Source organism: Malania oleifera, chromosome 3 (genome assembly GCF_029873635.1).
Source record: "Malania oleifera isolate guangnan ecotype guangnan chromosome 3, ASM2987363v1, whole genome shotgun sequence".
Taxonomy (NCBI): domain Eukaryota; kingdom Viridiplantae; phylum Streptophyta; class Magnoliopsida; order Santalales; family Ximeniaceae; genus Malania; species Malania oleifera.
In genome coordinates this window covers 18,600,518-18,626,022 of record NC_080419.1, presented here as the reverse complement: position 1 = coordinate 18,626,022, position 25,505 = coordinate 18,600,518, and the positions used below count along the sequence as shown (strand labels likewise).

General features: G+C 37.0%; 1 protein-coding gene across 6 annotated transcripts; it reads right to left on the bottom strand.

The window, feature by feature from the left end:
• Positions 1–1,955: 1,955 nt before the first annotated feature.
• LOC131150448 (pyruvate, phosphate dikinase, chloroplastic) lies at positions 1,956–22,756 on the bottom strand. 6 transcript variants are annotated; one of them, XM_058101169.1, is made up of 21 exons: positions 22,276–22,756; positions 21,593–21,937; positions 20,064–20,120; positions 19,682–19,915; positions 17,877–18,014; positions 17,439–17,601; positions 17,036–17,271; positions 16,754–16,882; positions 16,432–16,611; positions 15,749–15,886; positions 15,248–15,412; positions 14,966–15,127; positions 14,774–14,863; positions 13,966–14,104; positions 13,587–13,764; positions 4,114–4,243; positions 3,758–3,886; positions 3,069–3,206; positions 2,846–2,923; positions 2,427–2,518; positions 1,956–2,193 (listed from the first exon to the last, which is right to left on the bottom strand). In XM_058101169.1, exons 2-21 carry the CDS (start codon positions 21,884–21,886, stop codon positions 2,151–2,153), a joined length of 2,913 nt encoding a protein of 970 aa, XP_057957152.1. In that variant the 5' UTR covers positions 21,887–21,937; positions 22,276–22,756; the 3' UTR covers positions 1,956–2,150. The 6 variants fall into 6 exon arrangements, with proteins under 6 accessions (XP_057957152.1, XP_057957150.1, XP_057957151.1 ...); XM_058101167.1 differs by having other exon boundaries at positions 21,593–21,922; positions 22,329–22,652; XM_058101168.1 differs by having other exon boundaries at positions 21,593–21,940; positions 22,276–22,648.
• Positions 22,757–25,505: the final 2,749 nt, after the last annotated feature.

The following is a 25,505-nucleotide window of genomic DNA, read 5'->3' as shown; positions in this document are numbered from 1 at the left end:
TTCCTTATTTAACACATGCTCCAAATCTTCTGATTGCCTCATCTCACAACAATTACACGTCGAAACCAGAGAAAGCCCCACCCTTCTCACCTTTTCATCAACACTCACGCACTCAAAAGTAGCCTTCCACATACAAATAGAAATTTTCTTCGGTAACCATTTGTTCCAAACCCACTTAGTCCAATCAAATTTTGGAGTTCTAACTCTGATAATATCTCATACGGATTTTGTATTAAAGCAACCATCTTTTTCTGAGAGCCATAACAGAATGTCTGAAGAATTTCTAAGATTTCCCACCTTTTCCATCACTTCATCCGCTTTACTAAACCCCATAATCCTCTGCAAATTTTCCATATCCCACGCATTGTTGATAACCAAATCTTTTAATTTGATATGAGATTGTGCACCATTTGGACAATTTGCAAACAAAAGTCCCGAATCTAGAAACTTATCATACCACAATTTTACATTTTCTTTTCTAACCTTCCACTTAGATTTACTTAACAGTTCAGACATACCCTACAGAACTTTCTTCCAAAAGGAAGAATCCGATCCATGCGATCTGCAAAGAGCAATATGTCCTCCTTTCACATATTTAGCTTTAAAAAATATAGCTCATAAAAAATTATGCGTTAATAAATGTCAACCAAATTTCATGAACAAAGACCGTTGTACTTCCGAAATGTCCCTTACTCCAATGTCCCCCTCCTCCATAGGAACACACAATTTCTTCCAAGCCCTCCATTTCATTTTTTCTTTTCTATCCTTAAATCCCCAAAAAAAAAAAGAAGCAAAATATCTTGAATCTTTTTAATCACCAGTTTCGGTACATTTTGAACAGCTAACAGATGCAATGACATACTTGAAAGCACATGTCTCAACAAAACAAGGCGATCTCCTTGAGACAACAATCTACTTTTCCAACCCTCAACTCTCTTACTGATTTTTTGGATTAAATGGTTAAAATGAAAGTCTTTCAATTTACCATCCACTATTGACACACTCAAATACGTAAAAGGAAATTTATCCTCAATAAAACAAATCTCTTAAAGAATTTCTCCTTTCCTCTGAACACCCAACTTATTTATTACATACTTATCAAAAAACTTTAACAATTTATATGAGTCACGAAAGGATGGTTTGTTGATTTTTTACTTTTAAAATAATTGTCAATTAATAGAAGAACTATAATTTTTATTATATTCAAATGCCAAAAAACATTTATCCTTCAATTAGTAAATTTATAAAGTTTTCAATTTATTTTTTTTTATATTTTTAAAATATATATTTTTCATGTGTATAGGAAATATTGATTTGCAGTGGGGGCTAAAAGAAGAGTTAAATGAAAAGGAGTTACCTTTCATTGTGTAGTCCAGCTTAGTCCAATGCAACTTCCTATTAAAAATAAAATAAAATAAAACTATTTTCTAAAATAATACTGCCCCTTAAGCTTTAATCATATGTTAATGAAATAGAAAAAAAAAAGTTTGATGCACAAAACTCTCACATATGCGAGGTTTGAAGAAGGGACGGACCATTAAGAATATCATATTAAATTAATTTAACATTAAGAATCACACTCATTGTGTTTGGCACAAAGTTTTAATCCTATTAATAAAAATAAGAATTTGTTAATGATTAACCAAAAAATTAGTGCAAAGGGAATCATCTAGTAGAAGGTATCTGCCTCCTTCGATAACACAGCTTGTATGTTTAAGACTTTGATACGAAATAAAAATCGGATGGGTCGAAGTACCCTTTTTTTTCCTACTGAAAATAGTAAATTTATCACCTCCTGGTAATAATCATCAGGCATATGGGTCCAACAATGTAAAATGTAGCTCTGAAACATTTACAAAGTTACAAGTTCCAACTCCCTTGCAGAAGTTTCTCTTTACAATTTACATTACCCAGTTTATTTCACAAGACACAGAAGAACAGGAGCTAGAGTACTCTTTCCAGAAATCACATGCATGATATCCTCCTTCCCAATAAGAGGACTTGTCATGGCATTTCATTTTTCTTTCTTCTTTCCTTTTCTGCTGATTCTTAAATAACAGCAGATTGATTATTCTACTTATTTGTGAATTAACTACATTTATTTACAACTGCACAAAGTCGCAGAACAGCGTTCCATATCATGCCAATCTTCAGGCAGCAACTTGAGCTGCTGCAAGCCTAGCTATAGGAACCCTGTAAAAGATGGATTACGATTAGTAGGAATTCCATACCATGTTACCCGCTCGTTCTGTACATAGAAATGGAATAGAATCGGGTGAAATGGAATCAAATTTCTAACTTAATACTGTCATTGTTACCATTCAAATTTTCATACAATTCCCTTCCGAATCCAATCCATTCCGCAAACCAAACATGATGTGAGAAAATATGGATTAATTTTCCGGAAAATACAAAAGCAACCCAACCTGAATGGTGAACATGAAACATAGTCCAGCCCAACCTCCGCAAAGAATGCAACAGAAGAAGGCTCCCCGCCATGCTCTCCACAAATTCCAACCTGTTTATCATCATGCATTTATTCAATATGGTATCAGCTTCTGCTAGTCGAAGCCATGCAATATTATGAATCGCATCACTACTCACTTGCATGATTTTCATTTTTAAGATTGATAAGAAAAGAAACTACTTGCAACTGCCTATGGAAGACATGCATTATTTTAGACTGCAGCACTAACACAATTCCAAAATTACATCTGCTGCAAAGGTGACGTGCAAGCCTGCTATTTTTCACAGATGAACGCAAAGTGATCTATTATTTAGAAAATATGTTGCATATTTCATCAGTTCAAGCACTATGACTTCCTGCATAAAGTTTGCCACTCACCTTCAAGCTGGGCCTAGTTCCACGACCTTTTTCTGTGGCAATCTTGATAAGCTGGCCCACACCCTTCTGATCAAGAACCTGCAAGCAGCACATTTGGATTGTCATTGTCAAGCAATCAGTTTCAATTATTCTCCATATGTTTAAACGAAAATTCTTATGTCATTTCCTAGAGGACTAATAACCAATCATTCTTTAGAGAATGTCAGCAGGCTGCACATGATACCTCAAATGGATCACTTTGGAGAATGCCCTTGGAAAGATATATAGGGAGAAACTTGCCAACATCATCTCTACTGTACCCAAAAGTCATCTGTGTGAGATCATTGGTCCCAAACGAGAAGAACTCGGCTTCATTTGCAATCTGCCAGTGTCAATTATATTAAGCATGACAGCATGACTTAGCAAAGACAATATGTATTTTTTTGTTACTTAGAATCAAAATAGCAGAAGAATAAATTATCATTAATCATGCGTTCCTAAATATAAAAAACATGATCATATTATATCAATCAGTCACTTTAAAAACTTGTTCAAAGTTTAAGAAGTTCCAAGGCAGGTGAGATGGATAGAACGCATCACATTTGCACTGTTGTGCACAAGTTGCTACATAGCAAGGACAATTTTGGTTAATCTCCTGATGATAAATTAAGATACAAGAACACTCTATGCCATTTATTTACATTATTAATTGACATAAACCGCATGTTGGACTCAAATTTCAATGTCCAAGATGAAAGGAATAAAAGATAGCAATTTTAATAGCTTCATTGTTTTTTAGCATTTATTCACATGAAACCAAATGGAAAAGAGGAAGATAAAAAGAGAGAGCTGAAAAATTCTTCCTGGTGTTCATTTCAAATAAAATAGATAAATAATTATGAAAACATAAGGGGAACATTTATACCAGCATACCTCATCTGCAACCAACGCAGCTCTAGGGATCTCAATCATGGTCCCCATTTTATAACTTACGGAGCAACCCATCTCAGAGAACACTTTCTTTGCAACACCACGTATTAATGCCACTTGATGTCCTAGCTCCTAGCACTCATAAATGTTAAAGTCTAAAAGATAAGAGCATGGATGCCTAATATTGAAAATGAACAGTTTACATAAATTTCAAAAGATTCCCGGATTTACAAGATCAAGATCAGTAAGTTTCAAAATTAAAGTGATTAGTAAAACTGTCAGTAAATGAAAATGTTACACCTTTTCTTTCTCATTTTTGAAATTTCCAAAATAACATAAGATTGGGAAGTAAATCATGCCTGAGGTGTGCCAACAAGGGGAACCATTATCTCTGGAAGAACAGTAACACCCTGGTTGCTCATAGAGATTGCAGCCTGAAAGATTGCACGTGCCTGCATTTCAGTTAATTCCGGGTATGATATCCCCAGCCTGTTGACAAGCAAACAACACACAGATATAAACAAGTAGAATTTAATCAATGAAACTGTCTTGGATTCTTTATTTCAAGATCATAGAGCAGTTCCATATTGCTTTCTTTTCTAGTGAGAGGCAGTCCATTTAACATATTCCTCCACAGTTTCTAAAGTCATTAACTTGTTCAATTAGAACTTTCGGGTCTGCACAACACTACGTACAAAATCGTGATATAATATGAACATAGAGGATCGAGAGTTGATGCTCCCATGTGTTTTATTGATGTAGAACAGGTTGTAGTAGCATTTCTCAACCAGTAGGTTCACAAGAAGCTTTCTCATAAGAAATGTTTCAGGCCCAATGGCATAAGGTGATACCTGTTGGTCTAGAATGAGTTATAAGGCCTGTAATATTTGCATGGAAATCCTCAGGCGGGCTCTGGAGCCAGTTTATCTTTCAGATGTCAAACTTGGCGGTTTAGCAGTCAAATTTTGGCAATTTTCCACTATTCTGTGATTTTCTTTCCTAATGAGATGTGACCTAAACTGTGATATTTTTAGTGAGGTCTTTTACTGTGATTCTTGGATTCTTCAAATTTGTTCAGAATGTTTCGAGTTGTCTATAAAAGGGTGCTGATATTTTTTTCTTGGAAAGGGGGAAGGGGTTGATATGGATCCTAAATAGCCTGGTAAAGATGCTGGCCTTTTCAGCATTCCAGCAAAAAACTTTGGATTCTCTTATCCCTGTTCTCACAGAAAACCTAGAATTCATATAGGAAAAAGACTAATTGACATGGTGTAACTACCTTGGCCCTTTTTTGTTTCCCACTGTGTCATTTATGTTATTGAAGCAGGCTTATGCAGATTTGTGGCAAACCATAGAGGAGGTAACAACAACTCTATGGGCAGCAAAGGTTTTTCAATGGCTATGTTCATGGAGCATGTGAAACAAAATTACAGAATTAGCAGATGATGCAGAATCAACAAGTTTAATAGTCAGGCACACATTGTTTGGTGGACTCTATTAAAGTTTGATATACATTGTTGGCTCACAATTTAATAGCTTAAGCTTTTAGTTAAAGTAGTAATCTAACATAATACCAGAGCTGGTTATAAGGAAGTCTTGGGTTCTAGTCTTGCTGCCCACGTACATAGTTTGGTGTTTTAAAAATTTATTCTATTCCCTGTAGTTATCTCTCCACATGCTGTCAGGCTGCACAAGCAGGAGTTTTAAAACTTGATATACATTGTTAGCACAAACTTAATAGCTTAAACTTTTAGGTAAAGTGCTAATCTAACAGACTCAAAGTAGAACCTTGATGCACACATATTGTGATTCGAAATGTTCTAGATTCCCCTCCTACAATCCTAATGCTAGTATTACTCTATCATAAATATCCTAAGTAAAAGACCTTTCAAACTACTGAAATAAAATGAATTAACCTAGTTTCACTAGGAACTTGGGTACAGAGGAATTCTTGGACTAGAATCAAGACATCAAGACATTTTTTGGCTACGCAAGCATCCAAAAAGATAACATGTGAAGTATGTAACACATAAGCTTAGACAAGGTGCAACAGCATGATCAGATTGGGTGCTAATCAATTGATGATGCCAAGGGAAACAACCTGCAACAACAAGATAAGGTAACTGCTCTTCGCCAGATTCCCGCCCCCAGAACTATTAAGAAGAAAAAGTAACACCAGCGCACAAGGTTCCCATGCCATCAATGTTCGAGGGAGGGTAAGATGTATACAATCTTACCTCCATGGAGAGATTGTTCTCATGATTTGAACCAGTGACCTTCAGGTCTGAATGTAACATCTAGGTTGAGTTCTTGCCATAGATTTGTCATCTCCATATAGTAGTCTGTGACTTCTCTTTCTCCTTGCCGCATCTGCCATAGCCGAGTTTTGATCTCAAAGATTTGAGAGTAGCTTTCAACATCTGACTATATCTCTTGGACAGCATCCTAGACGTCATTTGCCGACGGTAGGGACAAATAGGTTTTGTCGATTGAAGGTTTCATGGAGTTCACTAGCCATGTAGTCACCATGGAGTTCTCCAACTTCCACTTCTGCAGAGCTGCAGCGTCGGTTGAGGCGGGGTTCTTCTTCTCCCCGGTAAGGTAGCCTAACTTTCCTTTGCCGTCAATCATGTTAGAGATGGAGCCAGAAACACAGCTGGAGACGCGTTAAGCTGAGTGAGAAAACACGTGCTTTTATTCTCCATTTATCTCTTGATTATAAACTTCCAATTTGTGATTAATTTGTAATTGATTTGTATTTAATCATGATGTAAATTCCAAGCCTATATAAAGAGGGCTGTGGAAAGTGATATAGTACAGTAGTGCAGACACAGCACAGCACAGTGCAGAGAGAGCACAGAGAGTGCAGAGAGAGCTGAGAGGAAGAAGGGTGGAAGAGAGAGAGAGAGAGAGAGAGAGAATTGTAACATTTTTCGACGAGTTATTGAATAGTTGGTGTGTGCTCTGTGGACGTAGGTCGTTATTGACCGAACCACGTAAAATTCTTGGTGTCACTTTGATCTGGATGCTCACAGGGTCCTAACAAGTGGTATCAGAGCTCGGTTGGAGCAGAAAAGCCAGATCGGAAGTGATCCCGAAATTCAGAGCTCTGTTCAGTAGATCAAAACTGTGTTTTGAGGCCACAATCGCATTCAGCTCGCCGAGACGAAGAGAAGGGTGCAATCCGCAGCTCAAACGGAGTCCTGTAGAAGCCACACGCGCCGTCACGCTCCTTGCCGAAGAAAGACGCCCCTCCATGCACCGGCGAAGCGCTGCACGCGTCTTCCTCGCCTGAACCGCCTCGACCCGACCCGGTTCGTTACCCGACCCGACCTGGAAAAAGTCTCAGACCCAGGTGAACCCGAGATCCGATCCACGAACTGGATCCGACCCGCCGCTCAGAACTGGCCGCGTCAACTGACACGCCAACGAAGCACCACATCAACCAGCTCCACGTCATCAAGTGGGCCCACTGCCACGTCTGCAGGTGGACCCCCACTGCCACATCAGCAGATGCCACGTCAGCGCCACCTCAGCAGTTTGACCAGGTTTGACTAAAAAATTTGACTGAGCTTTTCGGGGTCGTTTTGGGTCCGTTTTTCGAGCGACTCGAACCATTTCTAGGGTTTTCAATCATTCTGGATCCATCCGTGCTATTCATTAATTCCATCTCTAGATTAGAAAATCGAGATGTCGAATGAAAAGAGTTCAAAAATCAAAATGTTTAATGGGAACAATTTCGGTTTCTAGAAGATGCAAATAGAAGACTATTTGTTTGGGAAGGAATTACACTTACCGTTGAAGGGTAAGCCAACGTCTATGAACGAGGACGAGTGGGAGTTTCTTGATCGAAAAGCCCTCGGAGCCATCAGAATGACGTTGTCGAAATCTGTGGCATTCAATATCAAGCATATAACATCTACCAAGTCTCTGATGGATACGCTCTCTAATATGTACGAGCAGCCTTCAGCTGCAAACAAGGTACATCTCATGAAAAGACTATTTACGATGAGCATGTCTACAGGTGAGAGTTTCAGCAAGCATATAAATAACTTCAATGAGTTGTCTGATCAACTCGCCTCGGTCGGGATAACGTTTGATAATGAGATACGGGCTCTACTGATTCTCAGTCAGTTGCCTGAAAAGTGGAATGGTGTCGTCTTTGCCATCAGTAGCTCCGCAGGATAATCGAAGCTTGTATACGATGAGGTCGTCAGCATGATTTTGACGGAGGAAATAAGAATGCAGCCGAACCATAGCTCCAATTCAAGTTCAGCCTTGAACATGGAGAATCGAGGCAGAGAAAACAGGCATGGACGATCAAACAACCGCGGCAGATCTAGGCCCAGTTGGTCTCAATCCGGAAATCCCAGAGGTACTCAGGACACAGGTTCCCAGAGTACTAAAGTTATTGAGTGCTGGAACTGTGGAAAGACTGGTCATTTCAGGAACCAGTGCAAGAGTCAGAAGAAAGAATTCGATACGAGGGCAAAGTCATAAGCAAATATTGCTTCTGAGAATGATGAGATGTTGATCTGCTCTTCGGAGAGCAAGCAGGAGTCTTGGGTCTTAGACTCCAGAGCCTCATTTCATGCCACATGCTGCAGAGATTGCCTAGAGTACACACTAGGTAATTTTGGTAAGGTGTACCTTGACAACGATCAACCTTGCAACGTAACCGGCAAGGGAGTTGTGAAGATCAATATAAACGGGTCAGTATGGAAGCTGAAGGATGTCAGGTATATTCCAGACCTGAGAAAGAATTTGATCTCAGTTGGTCAGCTGGCAGATGAGGGATACACGACGAAATTCATTGGCGATGAATGGAAAGTCTCAAAGGGTGTACTAACAATTGCGCGAGGTAAGAAAAGCGGAATACTTTTTCTAACCTCCAATGCCTCCATGTCTATTTTAGTTGCTGTAAGAAATGGCGACAGCAACATCTGGCACCAACGACTTGGTCACATGAGCGAGAAAGGACTCAGGATGATGCACTCAAAAGAAAAATTGAGTGGTCTACAGTCAATGCAGGTTGACATGTGTGAGGATTGTATAGTCAGGAAACAGAAGAGGGTTAGTTTCCAAATAAACACTCATGCCCCAAAGAAGAAGAGACTAAAACTGGTCCACTCAGAATGCGTTGGGACACATCAGCAGAATACCGAGAATCCTCAGGTGAAGGAACCAGTGGAGCAGATCGTCACACCACCATCTCCTACTCCAGCTCCGGAGCTTAGGAGATCTACTCGGTCCCATATACCAGATAGAAGGTATATTGATTACTTACTTCCTACAGATGGAGGAGAGCCCGAATGCTATGATGAAGCATGTCAAGTGGTAGATTCGAGCAAGTGGGAGCTTACGATGAAGGATGAGATGAAGTCCCTCACCTACAACAGAATGTAGAAGTTGCCCAAAGGCCTTCACAACAAGTGGGTGTACAGAATCGAAGAGGAGCATGACGGCTCCAGAAGGTACAAGCCTCAGTTGTTAGTCAAAGGCTTTGAACAGAAGGAAGGGATTGACTACACTGGCATTTTTACACCAGTTGTGAAGATGACAGCCATCAAATTAGTCCGCAAAAATCGAGCAGACAGGAAGGTGGCGACTACAGAGGAGCTAAAGTTGTGTTCAACTTCAGTTGGTCTTCATGCTTGAAAACACATATTATGAGCATATCATTTATTCATGATACTCTGGTTGAGGAGGTGTCTCTGTCTCTAAGTGGGAGATTGTTAGAGATGGAGCCAGAAACACAGCTGGAGACGCGTTGAACTGAGTCAGAAAACGCATGCTTTTATTCTCCATTTATCTCTTGATTATAAACTTCCAATTTGTGATTAATTTGTAATTGATTTGTATTTAATCATGATGTAAATTCCAAGCCTATATAAAAAGGGCTGTGGAAAGTGATATAGTACAGTAGTGTAGACACAGCACAGCACAGTGCAGAGAGAGCTGAGAGGAAGAAGGGAGGAAGAGAGAGAGAGAGAGAGAGAGAATTGTAACATTTTTCGGCGAGTCATTGAATAGTTGGTGTGTGCTCCGTGGACGTAGGTCGTTATTGACCGAACCACGTAAAATTCTTGGTGTCACTTTGATCTGGATGCTCACAAGGTCCTAACAAATCACGAGTTTGATTGACTGAGCCCATTCACGGAAATTCTTTCCGTTCAATCTCTCCACCGAGAGTGGGAAGGACGAGTTGTCTAGCCCATTCGAATTCAAGGTGAAGGTGACTTCAGTCTCGCCGTCGAGAGCTTCAGAGGTGCTCGACCCTCTGCTGTTGACGGCTCCTTCTGCCATCATTAACTAGGATTATAGAAACCCGAACTCTGATACCATGAAATCAGAATAGGTTTTCTGTATTTCTTGAATGAATAGTCTGTACAAACCGATACATTATACTTATAATACAATCGAGTATGCTAAAGATGGAAACAATCTCCTAAAATAATCTCTCTCAATAATAGACAATTCTCTAAATATATATCCCACAAATCACTCCAAGACACTCAGGATTTCTACACCACCCAATTGCAAGATCCCAGAAAGGGCATAAGGTTAGGGACTTAGGGGAGAGAAACGAAGATAAGAGAGCAAATCTAAAGAGATGCAACCTGCCAAGACCTTAAACCTCTCTAAAACCCTACCACCCATACTATTGCCTACCATCCCACTATTGGACAAGTTGATTTTTAATCCCAAAAGGTTCTTGAAAATTTTTTTAGCAAGGTAATAACATTTCAAATTTCGCAATGGAGTATCATCAGCAAACTGTAGGTGTGACACCTCCACCTCCTACCTCCCAACTAATAAACATCTAAACCCCCCCCCCCCACGCCTAGCGCGGGGGGACGGGCATGCAAAAACATTCTACTCAAAACATCCAAAACAATAAATTTAAAAAAAAAAATGGGTACAGTGGATCCTCTTGCCTAGACCCTTGGAAGCCCTAAACCGCTCTCTAGGCTAACCATTAACAATAATCAACAAATATGTCAAACTAAAGCAGCTTTCTAATCCACTTCCTCCACACAGCCCCATAGCCTTATTGGCCATAGCTACATTTACAAGGTCCATAATTTATGCACAAAAAGCCCTAGCGAGCCACACAGCCTAATCAGTTGGTGTACAGGACTGAAACCTTTTGGACCCCAAAATTGGAAATTTTGACAACTTGTTAGCAGATTTTTGTTATTCTTTTGAAAATTTACACTTTCACGTGATTTTTGTTTCCTATTGAGACGTATAAAGATTTTATGATATTTTAGTGATGGTCTTAAGCCATGATTTTAGGCTTATTCTACTTTCTTTTTCAGGATTTTTTGAGTTGTCTAGAAGAGTGATGGATTTTTTGGGGTATTGGGAATATAAACAGCCTTTAAGACCACAGGCCACATCAGAAATTCAATAACAGATTTCAGTTCTTCTTATCCTTATTTTCATAGAAACCTAGAATTGATCTAGGAATAAGATTAACTTTTCCAATATTAATACCTTTTTATATTTCTGCTTCTTATTACACCATTTATATATTATTAACTGAAAATCGACAACGATGTGGGTCTAATGACACTAGGTCTAGTAAATTGATAGACACCAAGAAAGCATATGAGCAATTGATTATTATCACTTGCCAAAAGCTCCTCAACATATATATACTTATATGTGTATGAATGTATGCATGTGTTAGCCCTAGGGGCTAAGGGTTCTCTTTCCAGCTTGTTTTGATGACAACAACCCATTAGTGGTTCTTAGGTTTACTAATATTTTTCCTCAAGTTCAGTTCAGATATACAAAATAGTTCCAAGGCAAGCATAAGGGTCATACATATATCGAACAAGCAAAGAGCAAATGACCATCAACAAAGTTCCACACATGGCACATCCAGAGCTCAACTACCCAAGCAAAGCATATATAAAACTCTACATTAATTGTATCTTTGTTGGGTTGTGTATGTGAGAGGTAGGATGTATGTTACAACTCTTGTGAATATGGTGTGGTCAAGAGTATCTTGCAAGAGATGAGCAAATTACATATGCATATAGTTCATAATAGGTTAGAACATGAATTCCGAGTTCACGTGCATATCGAGTCACTTAACTACATAAGATGTCAAAATGGCTTTCAAATGTATTTTATCAAACCAAGACAACTTATAACTGGTAAAAATTAATTCTGGACAAGTTTGGACTTTATCTTGAACAAAAACCATTTTTGAACTTGTCCACATCCATTTAGGTTCTTATATAAGCAAAACAAAGGGACTCGTCGACGAATACAAGGGATTCGTCGATGAGCACATGAAGGGAAATCATCAACGTTCACAGGGGAATCATCGACGATGAGATCCTGACACCACTTAAAATCTCAAAGCAGACTCATCGACGAATACAAGGGATTCGGCGACGAATGTACAAGGGTGGCTCATCGACGTATGCAGAGGAATCATCGATGAAGAAAAACCGAGACCTATTTGACTTCACCAGAGAAGACTCGTCGACAAACACAGGGGATTCGTCGACGGACGCATGTGTAAGGCTCGTCGACGAGGTCATGGAATTGTCGACAAGTGTCGGGCAGCAGAATGCATTTAATGTGCCATAACAGCTAGTTTTCAAATTGTCTTTTCTCCATTAATGCCCAACGGCTCTCCAGCGAACGGCTCGTCCATTTTCCCTTTAATATGAGTATTTTGTATTCATTTTGTTAGGATGTGTGGCTCGTATGGGTGTCGGCAGCCGCACCCAGCCGCAATTGTTGAAGCTGGAGATGGACGGCCACCGACAATCTGCCTACCAGCTGACTTTGCAGCTGCCTTGTTTGAATTCCTCTCCCTCTGTTTGTGTATATATATGTAATGTATGTGTGTGTGGAAGGTGTGGTGAATTGCAGCAGTGTGTTGTGAGTTGTAGCAGAGTGTGGAGCTGTGTTGTGTGTGTAGAGAGAGTTGTGAGTAGCAGAGTGCTATGTGTGAGGCAGAGTGAATCCTTGTAGAGAGAGTGAGAGAGGAGTTGAGGGCAGTAGCCTCCTCCTTCTCCTTGTGTAATTCTCCCAGTGATTATAGTGGATTTTCTGCTCTCCTGTGGACGTAGGTCACAGTGGACCAAACCACGTAAATCTAGTCTCGTTTTTGTATCGTGTATTTTTGCTCATGTGCGATTGTTGCTCATAGATCTACCCCCAACACATTTTACACTAGTTAAACACTTGGTTGTTAAGCACATTGATTGAGCATTCATTTCTAGGTTTTCATATTTGCTCATACTCTCTTGCTTTTTACTTGTCTTACACATCATTTACAAAGAGAGCAGTGGGAGGTTTGATTTGTATTATCAGCTCAAAAAGGAGCACTTTGAAGTTGCATCTAGTTGTTTTGATTTGTTGTATTGAGGGATTCTTTGTGAGCTTTTGTAAGGTGACTCCTGGTGAGCATCTTGTTGGAGCTCTTGGTGAGCAGTTGGGTTATATACCCAAAGATTGTAAAGGCTTCTCTCTCTTGAAGGAGGATTGCTTAGTGGATTTGGGGAATCCTTGAGTTGGTCTCAAGGCGTGGACATAAGCTTGGTGCCAAACCATGTTAATATCACCGTGTTAAGCTTTTCTCACCCTACTTCTTTTATATTGCTTGCTTGTTAGTGTTTGCTTTGGATATAAATTGTGATATAATACTTTTGCATCTTGTCAAGCTAATTTTGTGAGTGTAGAAAGAGTCATATATCCACGAAAGACGTCTATTCACCCCCCCTCTAGACACACACCCAAGCCGACAGTATGTATGTGCATCAAACTTTTAAAAAGAAGAAAGTTTGAAGGGGAATCATCTGACCTGCAGCCTCGGAAACCAAGCATGGGATTTACTTCTGATAATTTCTCAATTCTGGAGAAAACCTCATCTTCAATCATTCCAGTTTCAATGGTAAGTTCACTAACAATCTGTTCAAGATTGCCTTCTGGAAGAAATTCATGGAGAGGAGGATCTAATAATCGAATTGTCACTGGAAGTCCTGAAATTCAAGCAATGCACTTAATACAGATATGAAAATTATCAAAAACATTCAGTAAGTTAAATTCATGCAAACTACACCACTGACTCCAGCTTTTCAGCATTGTATATTGGTGGGATGATGCTATCCCTTCATTTCTGGGCCACAGGACAAATATTTAAATGAAATCGAAAAAAATAAACTGATGGAAGGAAAATATACCATCCATTGCACGAAATATGCCTTCAAAATCAGATCTTTGATAAGGCAGTAAAAGATCCAGGGCCATCTTCCTCTGTTCAGATGTGACCGCCATTATCATCTTTCTCACAGCCTTAATCCTCTCATCTGATGCAAAGAACTGAAATGCCCCAACACATAAAAAAGTGTCAATAAACTTGAAGGTAACTCTGCCAGATACAACACAACACTGCTAAGCGGATTAAAGAATTTATAGTTCTTAGTTTCCAGTTAACATTGATAGGTATATGCTTACAACACAACACCGCTGAGTGGATTACAGAATTTATAGTTCTTAGTTTCCAGTTAACATTGATAGTTATGTGCTGAGCCAAAAAGAATGACTGGTACATATCCATTCAATTTGGAGGGATGGAAATTGAATCAGATCACTGTGTATTAAATAGCATTTAAACACAGTTTGTGGTCTGTAATGCTAATTTAAAAACATAAATGAATGATTACAACAAAATCATATTGAAACTTTAGCACAACCTTTTTTCTAAAGAAAATCATCAAGGAAAATAAATAGACTTATAAATGCTATATGATCTCATTTTTCAATCTTTGTGAAACAGAAGGAACTGTACAATTCCATATCTCACTAATAAACTTCAAAATTAAAAACCCTGACAGGTTTGGCAAGCATATGTTGTGCACTTTTACATGGTGATCTTTTGATTCTAAGGGATATCATAATGCCCCATGGTTTGTAAGGGTCATAGAAGAACAGGAAGAAGAATGAAGATGATGGAGACAATGACGATGGTGGTATGGATTATAGATTTACCATGTGCTCTGTCCTACATAGTCCAATCCCTTGGGCACCATTATTTCTTGCTGTAAGTGCATCCTCAGGTGTATCAGCATTTGCCATAACCTATAACAAGGTTATACCGTTATACTATCAAACATGAAATTTCCAACAACAAATTATGCCATTAAATAAAGGCCTCCTGATACACAAATGAAAAAATGGTACCTTGAGCCGCCTTATTTTATCAGCCCGAGACATGAAAATCTCCAAATCACCACTTAGAGCTGGAGGAGAAAGAGCTTGTTTTCCTAAGATCACTTCACCAGTAGACCCATTGAGTGAAAGCCATTCCCCTTCTTCAATCACCCTGTCCCCAACCACAACAACCTGCATTATCAACTAAAGACTAAATGAACTCTCCATGTTCTATAAAGCAACCTCCCTCTCATTTTCTTCTAACTAAAATAACCTGCAATGATTGAAAATTGAGAATGTTCAACACTTCACCTTCTCAGTATCATTGACCCGGATATCAGAACAACCAGAAACACAACACTTTCCCCATCCACGGGCTACAACAGCTGCATGAGATGTCATGCCGCCTCTAGCTGTCAAGATCCCAGCAGCTGCATGCATTCCACCAATATCCTCTGGGCTGGTCTCTGTCCTTACCTTTAACCATATATATGGTGAAAGAGTTCTAGTTAGGCAGTTGAGCCAAAAACCATGTAAAGATTATGTTCAAAGACAGCATGGGGATAAAGAATTGAGATGATTAGATCACACAAGCTGTTTCTATTCAAAGCAGTGCCATGTATTTACATTACAACACAACCAGAAAATTTAAATCCAAAAAATTCCTCTTTCATATCAATATTAATGGATTTTGGGGACAGGAATGCCATCTTGTAAGAAGCTAGCCCAGCCAGAAATATGTATCATCTCATACCAAATTAAAAATTTTAAATGAATATGGAAATTAAAATTTAAAACGAAAATTGAGTGTACCAGGATGACACTATTTCCTTGTGCATGCCATGCTTCAGCATCGTCAGCACGGAACACAATCTGGCCAACTGCAGCTCCTGGAGATGCAGGTAGACCAGTGGCAACGACTTTGTCTTTGTAAGCAGATGGATCTTCAAACTAGTTCGACAATTTCTAATAGCATCAGACAGAAGAATTCATGCATCTAAACATAGATATGTCTGCAATAGGGCACACATTATGATTATCCAGAGCCATATGGGGTTCTATACCATGGTATGGAATAGAACTAACCTAACAAAACATGTATCATTATTGAAAACATGCAAAATGCAAAAGGGTACAGCACAAAAGACAGCATAACTTATAAAATAAAATTTAAAAAAAAAAATTTGTGGACAATTGTAAAGAAGACAATCTAGCTCATTGATTGGAAAATGTGAGAGTTACCATTCAGGGTTCTGCTATCACATACATGCAAAACTTTTACTTTCTGTTCATCTCTGCGTCGCAGTTCATTTCTTACTTCCTTTGAAGACAAATGTCAAATTAGTCTGAAGCCTAGACAAATTACTCTGATTACTACCATGCGTCTAAGTTAGAAATTTCCATTTTTCCTTAAATGGCTTTTCAATAGGTGATGAAGTCATATCTAGACGCAATTATAGTGGGTAATTTTGAACTGCTTTTATGGAAATGTATACCTGTGGATGAAGAAGCTGGTCGAGATGCTGTGGCTCCACCATTTTGATTGCAGCACGAGTATCAACAAGCCCTTCATTGACCATGTCTACAGCAATCTTTACTGCACCTTGACCAGTACGCTTTCCGGACCGGCACTGCAACATCCACAGCCTATTTTCTTGAACTGTGAATTCAATATCCTGTATCCACCACAAATGATAAAGTTATTATTGTGCTCTATTCCCAAAAAATGACATTCTCAAGTTATAGAAGAAACAAGATATGTTTAGCCAATAGCACTATTCTAAAAATGATCTTTCTGTTCTGATTGGGAATTCCTACCATCATATCTTTGTAATGACGCTCTAATATTTCACAGTTCTCCACAAGCTCCTTGTAAGCTTCAGGCATGCAACTTTCCATAGTGTCCAGGTCCTCTGGAGTTCTGATTCCAGCAACTACATCCTCTCCCTACTCAAGCTATTTCTCAGTCAACTCATAAAATAGATATTTGATATAATAAATCTTCACAAATATAACCATTACAAAGAGAAGTTGGGGTGTGTGTGTGTGTGTGTGAGTGTGTGCGTGTGTGTATCTCAAGACAGATCTGGGATTCATGACCTGCGCATTGACAAGAAATTCCCCATAAAGCTTCTTTTCACCCGTGCTTGGGTTCCTAGTGAAGAGAACACCGGTCCCTGAAGTGTTACCCATATTTCCAAAAACCATGCATTGAATGTTTACTGCCGTTCCCTTCAACCCAGTTATCTGGTTAATACTCCTATATTTAATTGCCCTCTGGCTGTCCCAGGAATCAAAAACTGCTTGAACAGACAACTGTAACTGCTTCTTTGGATCTGTTGATATATTCAAGCAAAAAGGGTTTGCAATTTAAAATTTGCTAGGAATATTATCATGAGTGATATTAACCAAATTATGCACTCCCAGCCCCTCAGGGATGTTCAAATTCGAAAGAACAAGCGAATATATTTAAAGAAACTAAGTTGTTTATTCTGCTTGGTACCTGAAGGAAACTTTACACCCTTTGCTTCAAGGTAGGCATTCTTGTACTGTTTCACCAGCTCTTTAAGGTCTGATGCTGTCATCTCAGTATCAAGACTAATTCCTTTTGCATATTTCAACTTCTCTAACTTCTCCTCAAATAATGAGTGTGGAATGCCCATCACCTTAAATTAAGTAGAAGGCATTCATAAGTTTCAGCAGCAAAAGAGGAGGGGGGGGGGGGGGGTGGGATGGTTTGCTGGTCTATTGTATATCAACTAAAAATTTGGATTAATTGGTAAAGCAAGTATTCTATGTATCTCATATTGGCCAACAATTTTGGCACAAAATAATTAAGTGTTGAACCTCAGGAAAAATGTAAAAGGGCATGGAATTAAGAATAACATTTTGGTACACTTCTTCATGAATTTACAAGTGGAAATTGACAAGCAGCACTTACAACATTTCCAAACATATCTAGAAAACGTCGGTAGGAGTCATAAGCAAAGCGCTCTCCACTTTTTGCAGCCAAACCAGCAACCACCTCGTCATTAAGTCCAAGGTTAAGGACTGTATCCATCATGCCAGGCATAGAAATCTGAATATGTGAATGTAAATCAAGATGATGTCTATAAATAATTGTGACTGAGCAATAGTTTTATGGATACACATACTGCTAATCTTGTACAAGGAGGCTATGGGTCACAATACCACATTGAGTGTGTAATAGGGATATCTTAGTTATACCCACAGATTTGGTCTCAACCTTGTGAGGTGCCTTCTATGGAGCAAAACCAAGACGGCCAAGGCCAAAGCAAACAATGCCTTTACCAAAATTAGGCCGAGACCCTTACATTTGGCATCAAAGTCACCCATGCATCCTACCATGTCCATAGGTCCCACACAGAGGCCTGGACCACTCTAATGAGGACATCATAGATAAAATGGAGAGCCTATCACAATCCCACACAGGATGCTTACTAATGAGATCTTGGCCATTAAGGATAGAGTAAGGTGCCTTGGCAAAACTATGAGGCACAACGGACCAAAGCAAACAATATCTCAAGAAGTTAAGGCCGAGACCATTACACAATAGTTGCATTTTGTCATTACCCAAAAATGCATGCTTTTGTTGCTTACAACTTAAATCAAACCCTTCTACAAGTTCATACAAAGGGGTTAAAGAAAAAAGAAGCATGTAGTAAATGAATTTGGTTTTGTAAATGAGGATAAGCACATTGTTTGGAATAAAAAATTGTAGAATTCATTTGAAAATCTAAGGGTTTTTTTAGTTGTGGAAAATAGTTTTTTTTTTTTTTCCATTTTCAAGTTTTAAAATAATTACAAAACTAATGCTTTGTTTTCTAGTTTTTCAACATTTGTATTAAAAAAGCTGGAAAATATTTTTTATTGTTTTTTGAGTTTTTCATATGAATCTTGAAAATTTGGAAAACAAGGCGGCAATTTTGTTTGAACATTTTCAAATAGAAAGGAAAAACTGTATTTTAAATGGATTTTATACATTTGGAAGCATACACAAATCATGGAATTGAAATCTAAATAATTCATCAAAATATGTTATCTACTTATCTTGTAGCAAATCCCATCAAAATCAGTAATTGTGAAAACACCTCCCTTCTCCATTTTCAATTTTCTAAATAATTATAAAGTGTCACCTTATTTTCCAGCTTCCCGGTATATATATAGAAAAGCTAGAAAACAACAGAAAAATATTTTTCAACCTTAATATACAAATGCTGAAAAACAATGTATATTTCTGTAATAGTTTAGAAAATTGAAAATGAAAAATGAAAATTATTTTGCACAACTAAACCGGCCCTAACATTTGCAAATGGGCTCCAAAAAATGGAAGTAAAATCTTTTTTTTAACTCAAATATCCTCATTCAACAGTAAAAATTTCCCTGCACACAACCAACTGTCCTATTTATGCCCACCGCCCACAATGAACTAGGCCAAACACATGGGTTCGTTTGCAAATGAACTCCACTTAAGAATTCTTTACCCAATGAAACAAATTCTTCTTTCATTTGCATTCCAAAATGAGTGTAAAGCAATTCAAGGGCATTTTAAAAGGTTGAGACAGGTTTTGAGCAGGTACTTCAATCCAAAATGCTTTTGATTTAAGTCATCTTAAAGGGCGTATTTCTCAAACTTCTAAGAACGTATGCTTTAAATTCTTTTATCCTAACAGTTAATGAACCAACATGACCCAATACAAAGATAATGTTGGGGGAGATGCTTACCGCAGCACCAGAGCGAACAGAGAGGAGAAGGGGCAGGGAAGGGTCGCCGAGAAAAGCACCCATGTCCTTCTGAATGGTGTCTAAGCCTTCCAGAATCTCCTCCCACAAGCCTTCCGGCAGCTTCTTTCCCTTCTGCTGGTACTCTTGGCACGCCTCTGTTGAAATGGTGAGTCCGGGCGGCACTGACAACCCAATGCTCGCCATCTCCGCTAGGTTTGCTCCTTTCCCTCCCAACTACAACATTAAACACCGCACCCACAAATTTACGTGCAGCATTAGAGTATGCATGACCCCCATACATCAAAGATTTCCCCTGATTTCTCTCTGTTCTTGGGGAAATCATGAATTAAGCGATTATGCATAAGGAAATGCAAGTGCTTACTAGGGACTTCATGCCCTTGTGGCCTTCGCTCCTTCCTTTCCCAAAGGTAAATACTCGCTGCACAAAAGGAGACAAGTGCAGAACTTCACACCAGCTTCAGAGTTGGGGAGCAGATACAGGGGATTCTCCAATTTTGTCTTGTTTTTTTTTTTTTTTTTCAAAACTACTAAAAACTATTTTGTTATAAAGATAAAAATGAGATTATGTGCTTTAAAATATTTTATTAAATAAAATATTAACTTCTGTACACACCCTAAATTGGGGCATTCATTTCAGGTGTTGAAGTTGAATTTAGGTAAATTTTTTGAACAAATGATTTTGAGTAATGGTAAGAAAGTTTAAATTAAAGAGTCATTTTTTTATTTAAAACTATTTGAAATCTAAATATATGATTAATTGTGTAAAGGATAATATCATTAGTTTGTCTAATCTAATAATTCGTCATTGTCATCAACTTACTCGTATAAAAATCTTATGTGTCCCAAAAAAAAAAGTTTATAAATCATAATTTTGTTTTATGAGGTATCTTCATTTCATAAAATAAGATTTTTATAGTGTTAGATTAAATTGAGTAGCATTTGGAATGTGATTAATGAAATGGATGAATTCTTGTACATGATTGGAGGTGCATTTTCTCTTATTTGATTTTATCATATTTTTAACTTTTGTTATATATATATTTTGATCGGTCAGAAGCGTATATTCAATTTGGGTTCATACAACGAAAAGTGACCCATCTTTTATTTTATATTCCATCATATTTTTTATCAAAATTTAAACTTGAAACATCTAACAGTGATATCTCAAACTTTTATTGTTAGGATGACTTGAATTTGTGTTATGATGGATGTTTTTTTTTAACAAAAATCCCAAATTTATTGATATGGACATTTATTTATAGTAGTAGTGTTACCTTACTATCTAAATATCACATTTACTACTTTAAAAAATCATATTATTCGTATAGTATGATATGCATAAAATTGTGAGTAACAATAAATGTAATATTTAAAAAGTAACAATAACATTTATGTTATTAAAAGTGACGAAATTGAGTTTAATCATTGTTAGCAAACAAAATAAATACAACTACATATAAGATTTATATCCTAATTGTCAAGTCTTTTAATAAAATTTTGCGAATTTTAGAAGCTAGAGAAAAAAGAAAGTGGAAAAAAAAGTCTTAGCTTTTTTGCACTCTTAAATAAAAATTATTCTAGTACTTATACTTTAAATACGACAATTAAAAATATAATGCTCAAAAGATGCTTCTAAGGGCATAGTTAAATATTAAAATTTTAGTCTAAGAGCTTCAATGTATTAAAAAATTTTTAAAAATCTCAAGAATAATTATAAGCTACAATTTTATAAAAAAAAATTTCCGTCTAATATTATATTTTTAATTTTAATTATACCACATCATAATTTCAGATTTGTGTTTACAAATACCTATTGGAAATAAAAAAAGTAAATGGGTATTATCCAATTACTAAAATACCCCTTTCCCTTTTTCACAGTTTAAAGTGTACCTTGTTGGTGACAGGGGTGGGATCGGAGACGGGGGTGAGGATGGCTTGGGCTCGCGCTCCGCTCCGTACAGGCGGACTCTTCGCCGTCACGAGTGATCCGTGGCGGCGCGTCTGACCCACTAGACTGCGAAGCTGCAGAGAACCACGGTGTTTATCAATGAAAGAACGGAATATGAGTTGATTATTGTCGGCGGAGTTGCCCTTGAACAGTCGTCGGCGGCAGTCGTAGACGTCTGCTGCAGCTGCCGTAGTACCGCTCCTTGTCAGCATGCCTTTTACTGCGGAGGATGACATATTTTCCCTTCTATATATTTCTCTGTCCTTCAATGCCTGGAATTACAATTCCTGCTTAACTCCATTAAAACCAGAAACCCATTAAAAAAATTTAACAATATTAAAATTCAGAATATGTTAATTGATACGTTTCCATGCGATTCAATTTTTTTTTTCTTTCTATATGCGAGATGAAATTAGTGGTGCTGTTCTTGGCGATGGAAGCAGAAACATACAGACGCCTATGTGTGTGTGTGCGTGTGTCAGAAATTCATTAATTAATTAATTATGCGCGAGTTCTGGGCTAGCTAGCTGCATCTGTCGGCAGGGAGAGAGAATGAACTGACGATCGAAGAAGCCAATGCATGCAACTAATCACTTAAATCCACAAATCGAACTGAACTGCGTACCAGTGCAATTAATTAATGGCTGGAAAGAAAGAAATAAGAGCGCGCAATATTACGTGGTTCAGGGTCAGGCAGCTTAATAGCCCTGCACATGCGCGCAGATAGAGCTTTCCATTAATGGGTAAGAAGACCAAATCAAATGGATATATAGTTAATATACGTAGCATGGGCTTTCTGTCTCTGTATTTGAGAAGAAGAAGAAGAAGAAGAAGCAATGAAATGAAACAGGGTGAGCGGCTCCAGAGGGAGAAAACAAAAGGGAGAGAGTTAGCTAGTGAGAGAAGACGACGGAAGAGTGACATGAGTGGACCGAATTGCAGTTATATATAGCGCCAACTCCAAGCTAAGGCTAGCTTCTCCACCATCATCATCATCATCAGAGCTTGTGGCCTGTCAGCCTGTGATTAAATATATAGACATTACTTAACCATTAATTCTCAGGTACGTTGCCTAGCTAGCTAGCGTTGATGAATTTGATTCGTCCCTCTCTACGAGCAAGGTAAGGAGTATCCATCTTTCTATGCAGCCACAAGTGTCATCTTTGATTTTGACAACTTCACATGCGCCCCACGTTATCCTCTTTCTCTTATATTTTATTTTTCCCATAGGAGGTTCGTAGAACCTGAATTAATCAGAATACAACTACATAGCTGATGTTCATGAAAAAAATTATTATGTATACTCAACATATACATTCAACTTAATATAATTCCGTCATGTTTACAAAAAAAAAAATAATATCTGTTTAATTAATTTATATATATATATATATATATTGTGTGATATTTCTAATAATGTTTCATACTCTTATCTAAGCTAATTATTTAATATATATATATATATATATATATATATATATATGAGGACTCAAAGCTCAATTCATTTTCAAGGTTAAAATTTTAAATAGGTCATCCTTGTCAACACAAAAATTAGACAAATTTCAACATTTTTTAGTATAGAGTGACTTCTACTTTGTCATCCTACATTCAATTATATAATAGAAAAAAAGTTTGTAACACCCTCGATAGTCTCTAGGAACCTTCTCAAATGCGTATATTATTGTCAAAATATAAAGAAATAGGGTATAAATAATATCAGCTTTTGTATGTTTTGGTAGAAAAAATACTTGTCTCCTCGCTCCATTTATTTTCTAGTTATAGCGATTATTCCAAGTGAGCTTGCCCAAGCTAATACCTCATTTACATACCATCTTACCATCTTAAAAATACTTGTCTCCTCGCTCCGTTTATTTTCTAGTTATAGTGATTATTCCAAGTGAGCTTGCCCAAGCTAATACCTTATTTACATACCATCTTAACAATCGTACATGTAGAAATTTCTACATGTACGATTTAGAACCCATTAATCACAAGATATTATATTAATATTTAGGTCCGATAAAATTTTGTGGGACTTAAATAATTTTCCTTGCTCTCTAGACAACCAATTCATACCTCTCATATGTATGCATCTAAGTGTTAATGTGGTATACTACAATTGATGTGTTTTAAATCTTATATGGAAGAATTGTTTCTTCTAGAGCTTGGGCTATAGTTTGTTTTCACTCAACTAATAACCGGGGAGAAAACTCCATACATTATATATATGACTATCTAAGTATATATGCTTAAAACAATAGTTTATTCTCTTTTTCCGTATTAATATTGCACTCACTCACTTTAGTGTTGCATAGGATATAAGCCTAAATAAACAAAGTTTAGTGGGTTATTTCAAATTGAGAGATAAAGATAGAAGGGTCAAAGGAAATTTAATGTACTGAAAACTTGATTTTTTTTTTAATTAGTACTCTAATGCTCAGTAGTATGTCTAAATTGATATTATTATAAAAAAAATAATTTAAAAAAATTCTTGTAAAGTTAAAAAAAAAAAAAAATTTTGCATGAAATCATCGCCTTTCAGACTTCCTAGTGCGGCACCAAACCTACGGATCAACGTCCTTCCTTAAGTCTCACTAATCAGGTAAAGTCTGAAATACGAATATGTCTTCTGTGCATCAGTTGGACATTAGGCCAACCCGTGTATAATTACCGGTGTATAATTACTCATGTATAATTGGTTGTATTTAAGGGGGTGCTTTAATTAGAGTCCTTCACTAGTTAGCAAAACTGATTTTAGGGTATTTCTTGAGATAGGAATGCTTTTTAGATATATAGGCTGCTGATGTTAGAAGGCACCAGAATGGGGCCCACAAAGGGATATACTCTGCATGGGGTCCATTGGATGGAGATGGTGTTAGCTGGCGCCACGTGGCTCACTATTGCACACGAGAGCTAAGCTCTATCCTGATTCCTGCTCTACTCGCCTCACCCACAATATGCACCCTGGACTGTCTACCATGTGATCCCCTCGATTCAGAATCAGAGATCCCTCTTCCACAACTATCCGACACGTGGCCTCAAAATTTTGCTTCCAAAGTCTAATTGGCCACCGCCACCTATGAAAAGGCCCCCACTATATATATATTATTACATTTTGTATACAATAAGGGAGCGTTTGGTTTATAATAATCAGAATTCATCGGAATCAGAAACGAAATACCAAATTCTGATACTTATGTTTGATTCAACACAGAATTAGAATTAAAATTATATTAAAATATTTGGTATATAAAGAAATAGAAATCAAAAATTAGTTTAATTAATATAAATAATTTATTCAATTAATTTAATATAAAATAATACTATTATAAATATAATTATTATATAATATGATTTTGTTAAGCTATATAATCAATAATTCTTTACAATAAAATCATTTTCATAATCATGTATACTTGTGTATTATATTTTATCAAATTAATAATAATGATTAAAATATTTTATATTATAATATATAATATGTTATTATACATTTATATTTAATGATAATAAATAATTTATTTCATTTTATTTTATTTTATTTTTGAGATTATAAATAATAGTATGATAAATCAAAAATCATGCCATAAGTATATCATAATATTTTGACATCTAATATTTTTCTATTAATTATTATATATTATAGTGCTATTACATATAGTAAAAATATTAGTAATTATGGTTTAATATTTATATTGAAAAATATAATAATATTTTAAATATTAATAATGATATCATAATATTAATATTATTTTTCAAGCTTATATAATATATATTATATTATATTATATAAATTATCATATTATAATAAAAATTATATTATACAAGGATTTGATTTCAGAGTAAAAGTCAGGA

Excerpts from the sequence above, each read along its gene's own strand:
- LOC131150448 (XM_058101167.1), bottom strand. The coding sequence starts at position 22,574 with ATGTCACTCTTCCGTCGTCTTCTCTCACTAGCTAACTCTCTCCCTTTT. Across the intron at positions 15,413-15,748 it reads AAGGAAATAGTGTCATCCTG|GTAAGGACAGAGACCAGCCC; the intron begins GTACACTCAATT and ends ATATGGTTAAAG. Across the intron at positions 2,194-2,426 it reads GTTTCATGTTCACCATTCAG|GGTTCCTATAGCTAGGCTTG; the intron begins GTTGGGTTGCTT and ends CATCTTTTACAG.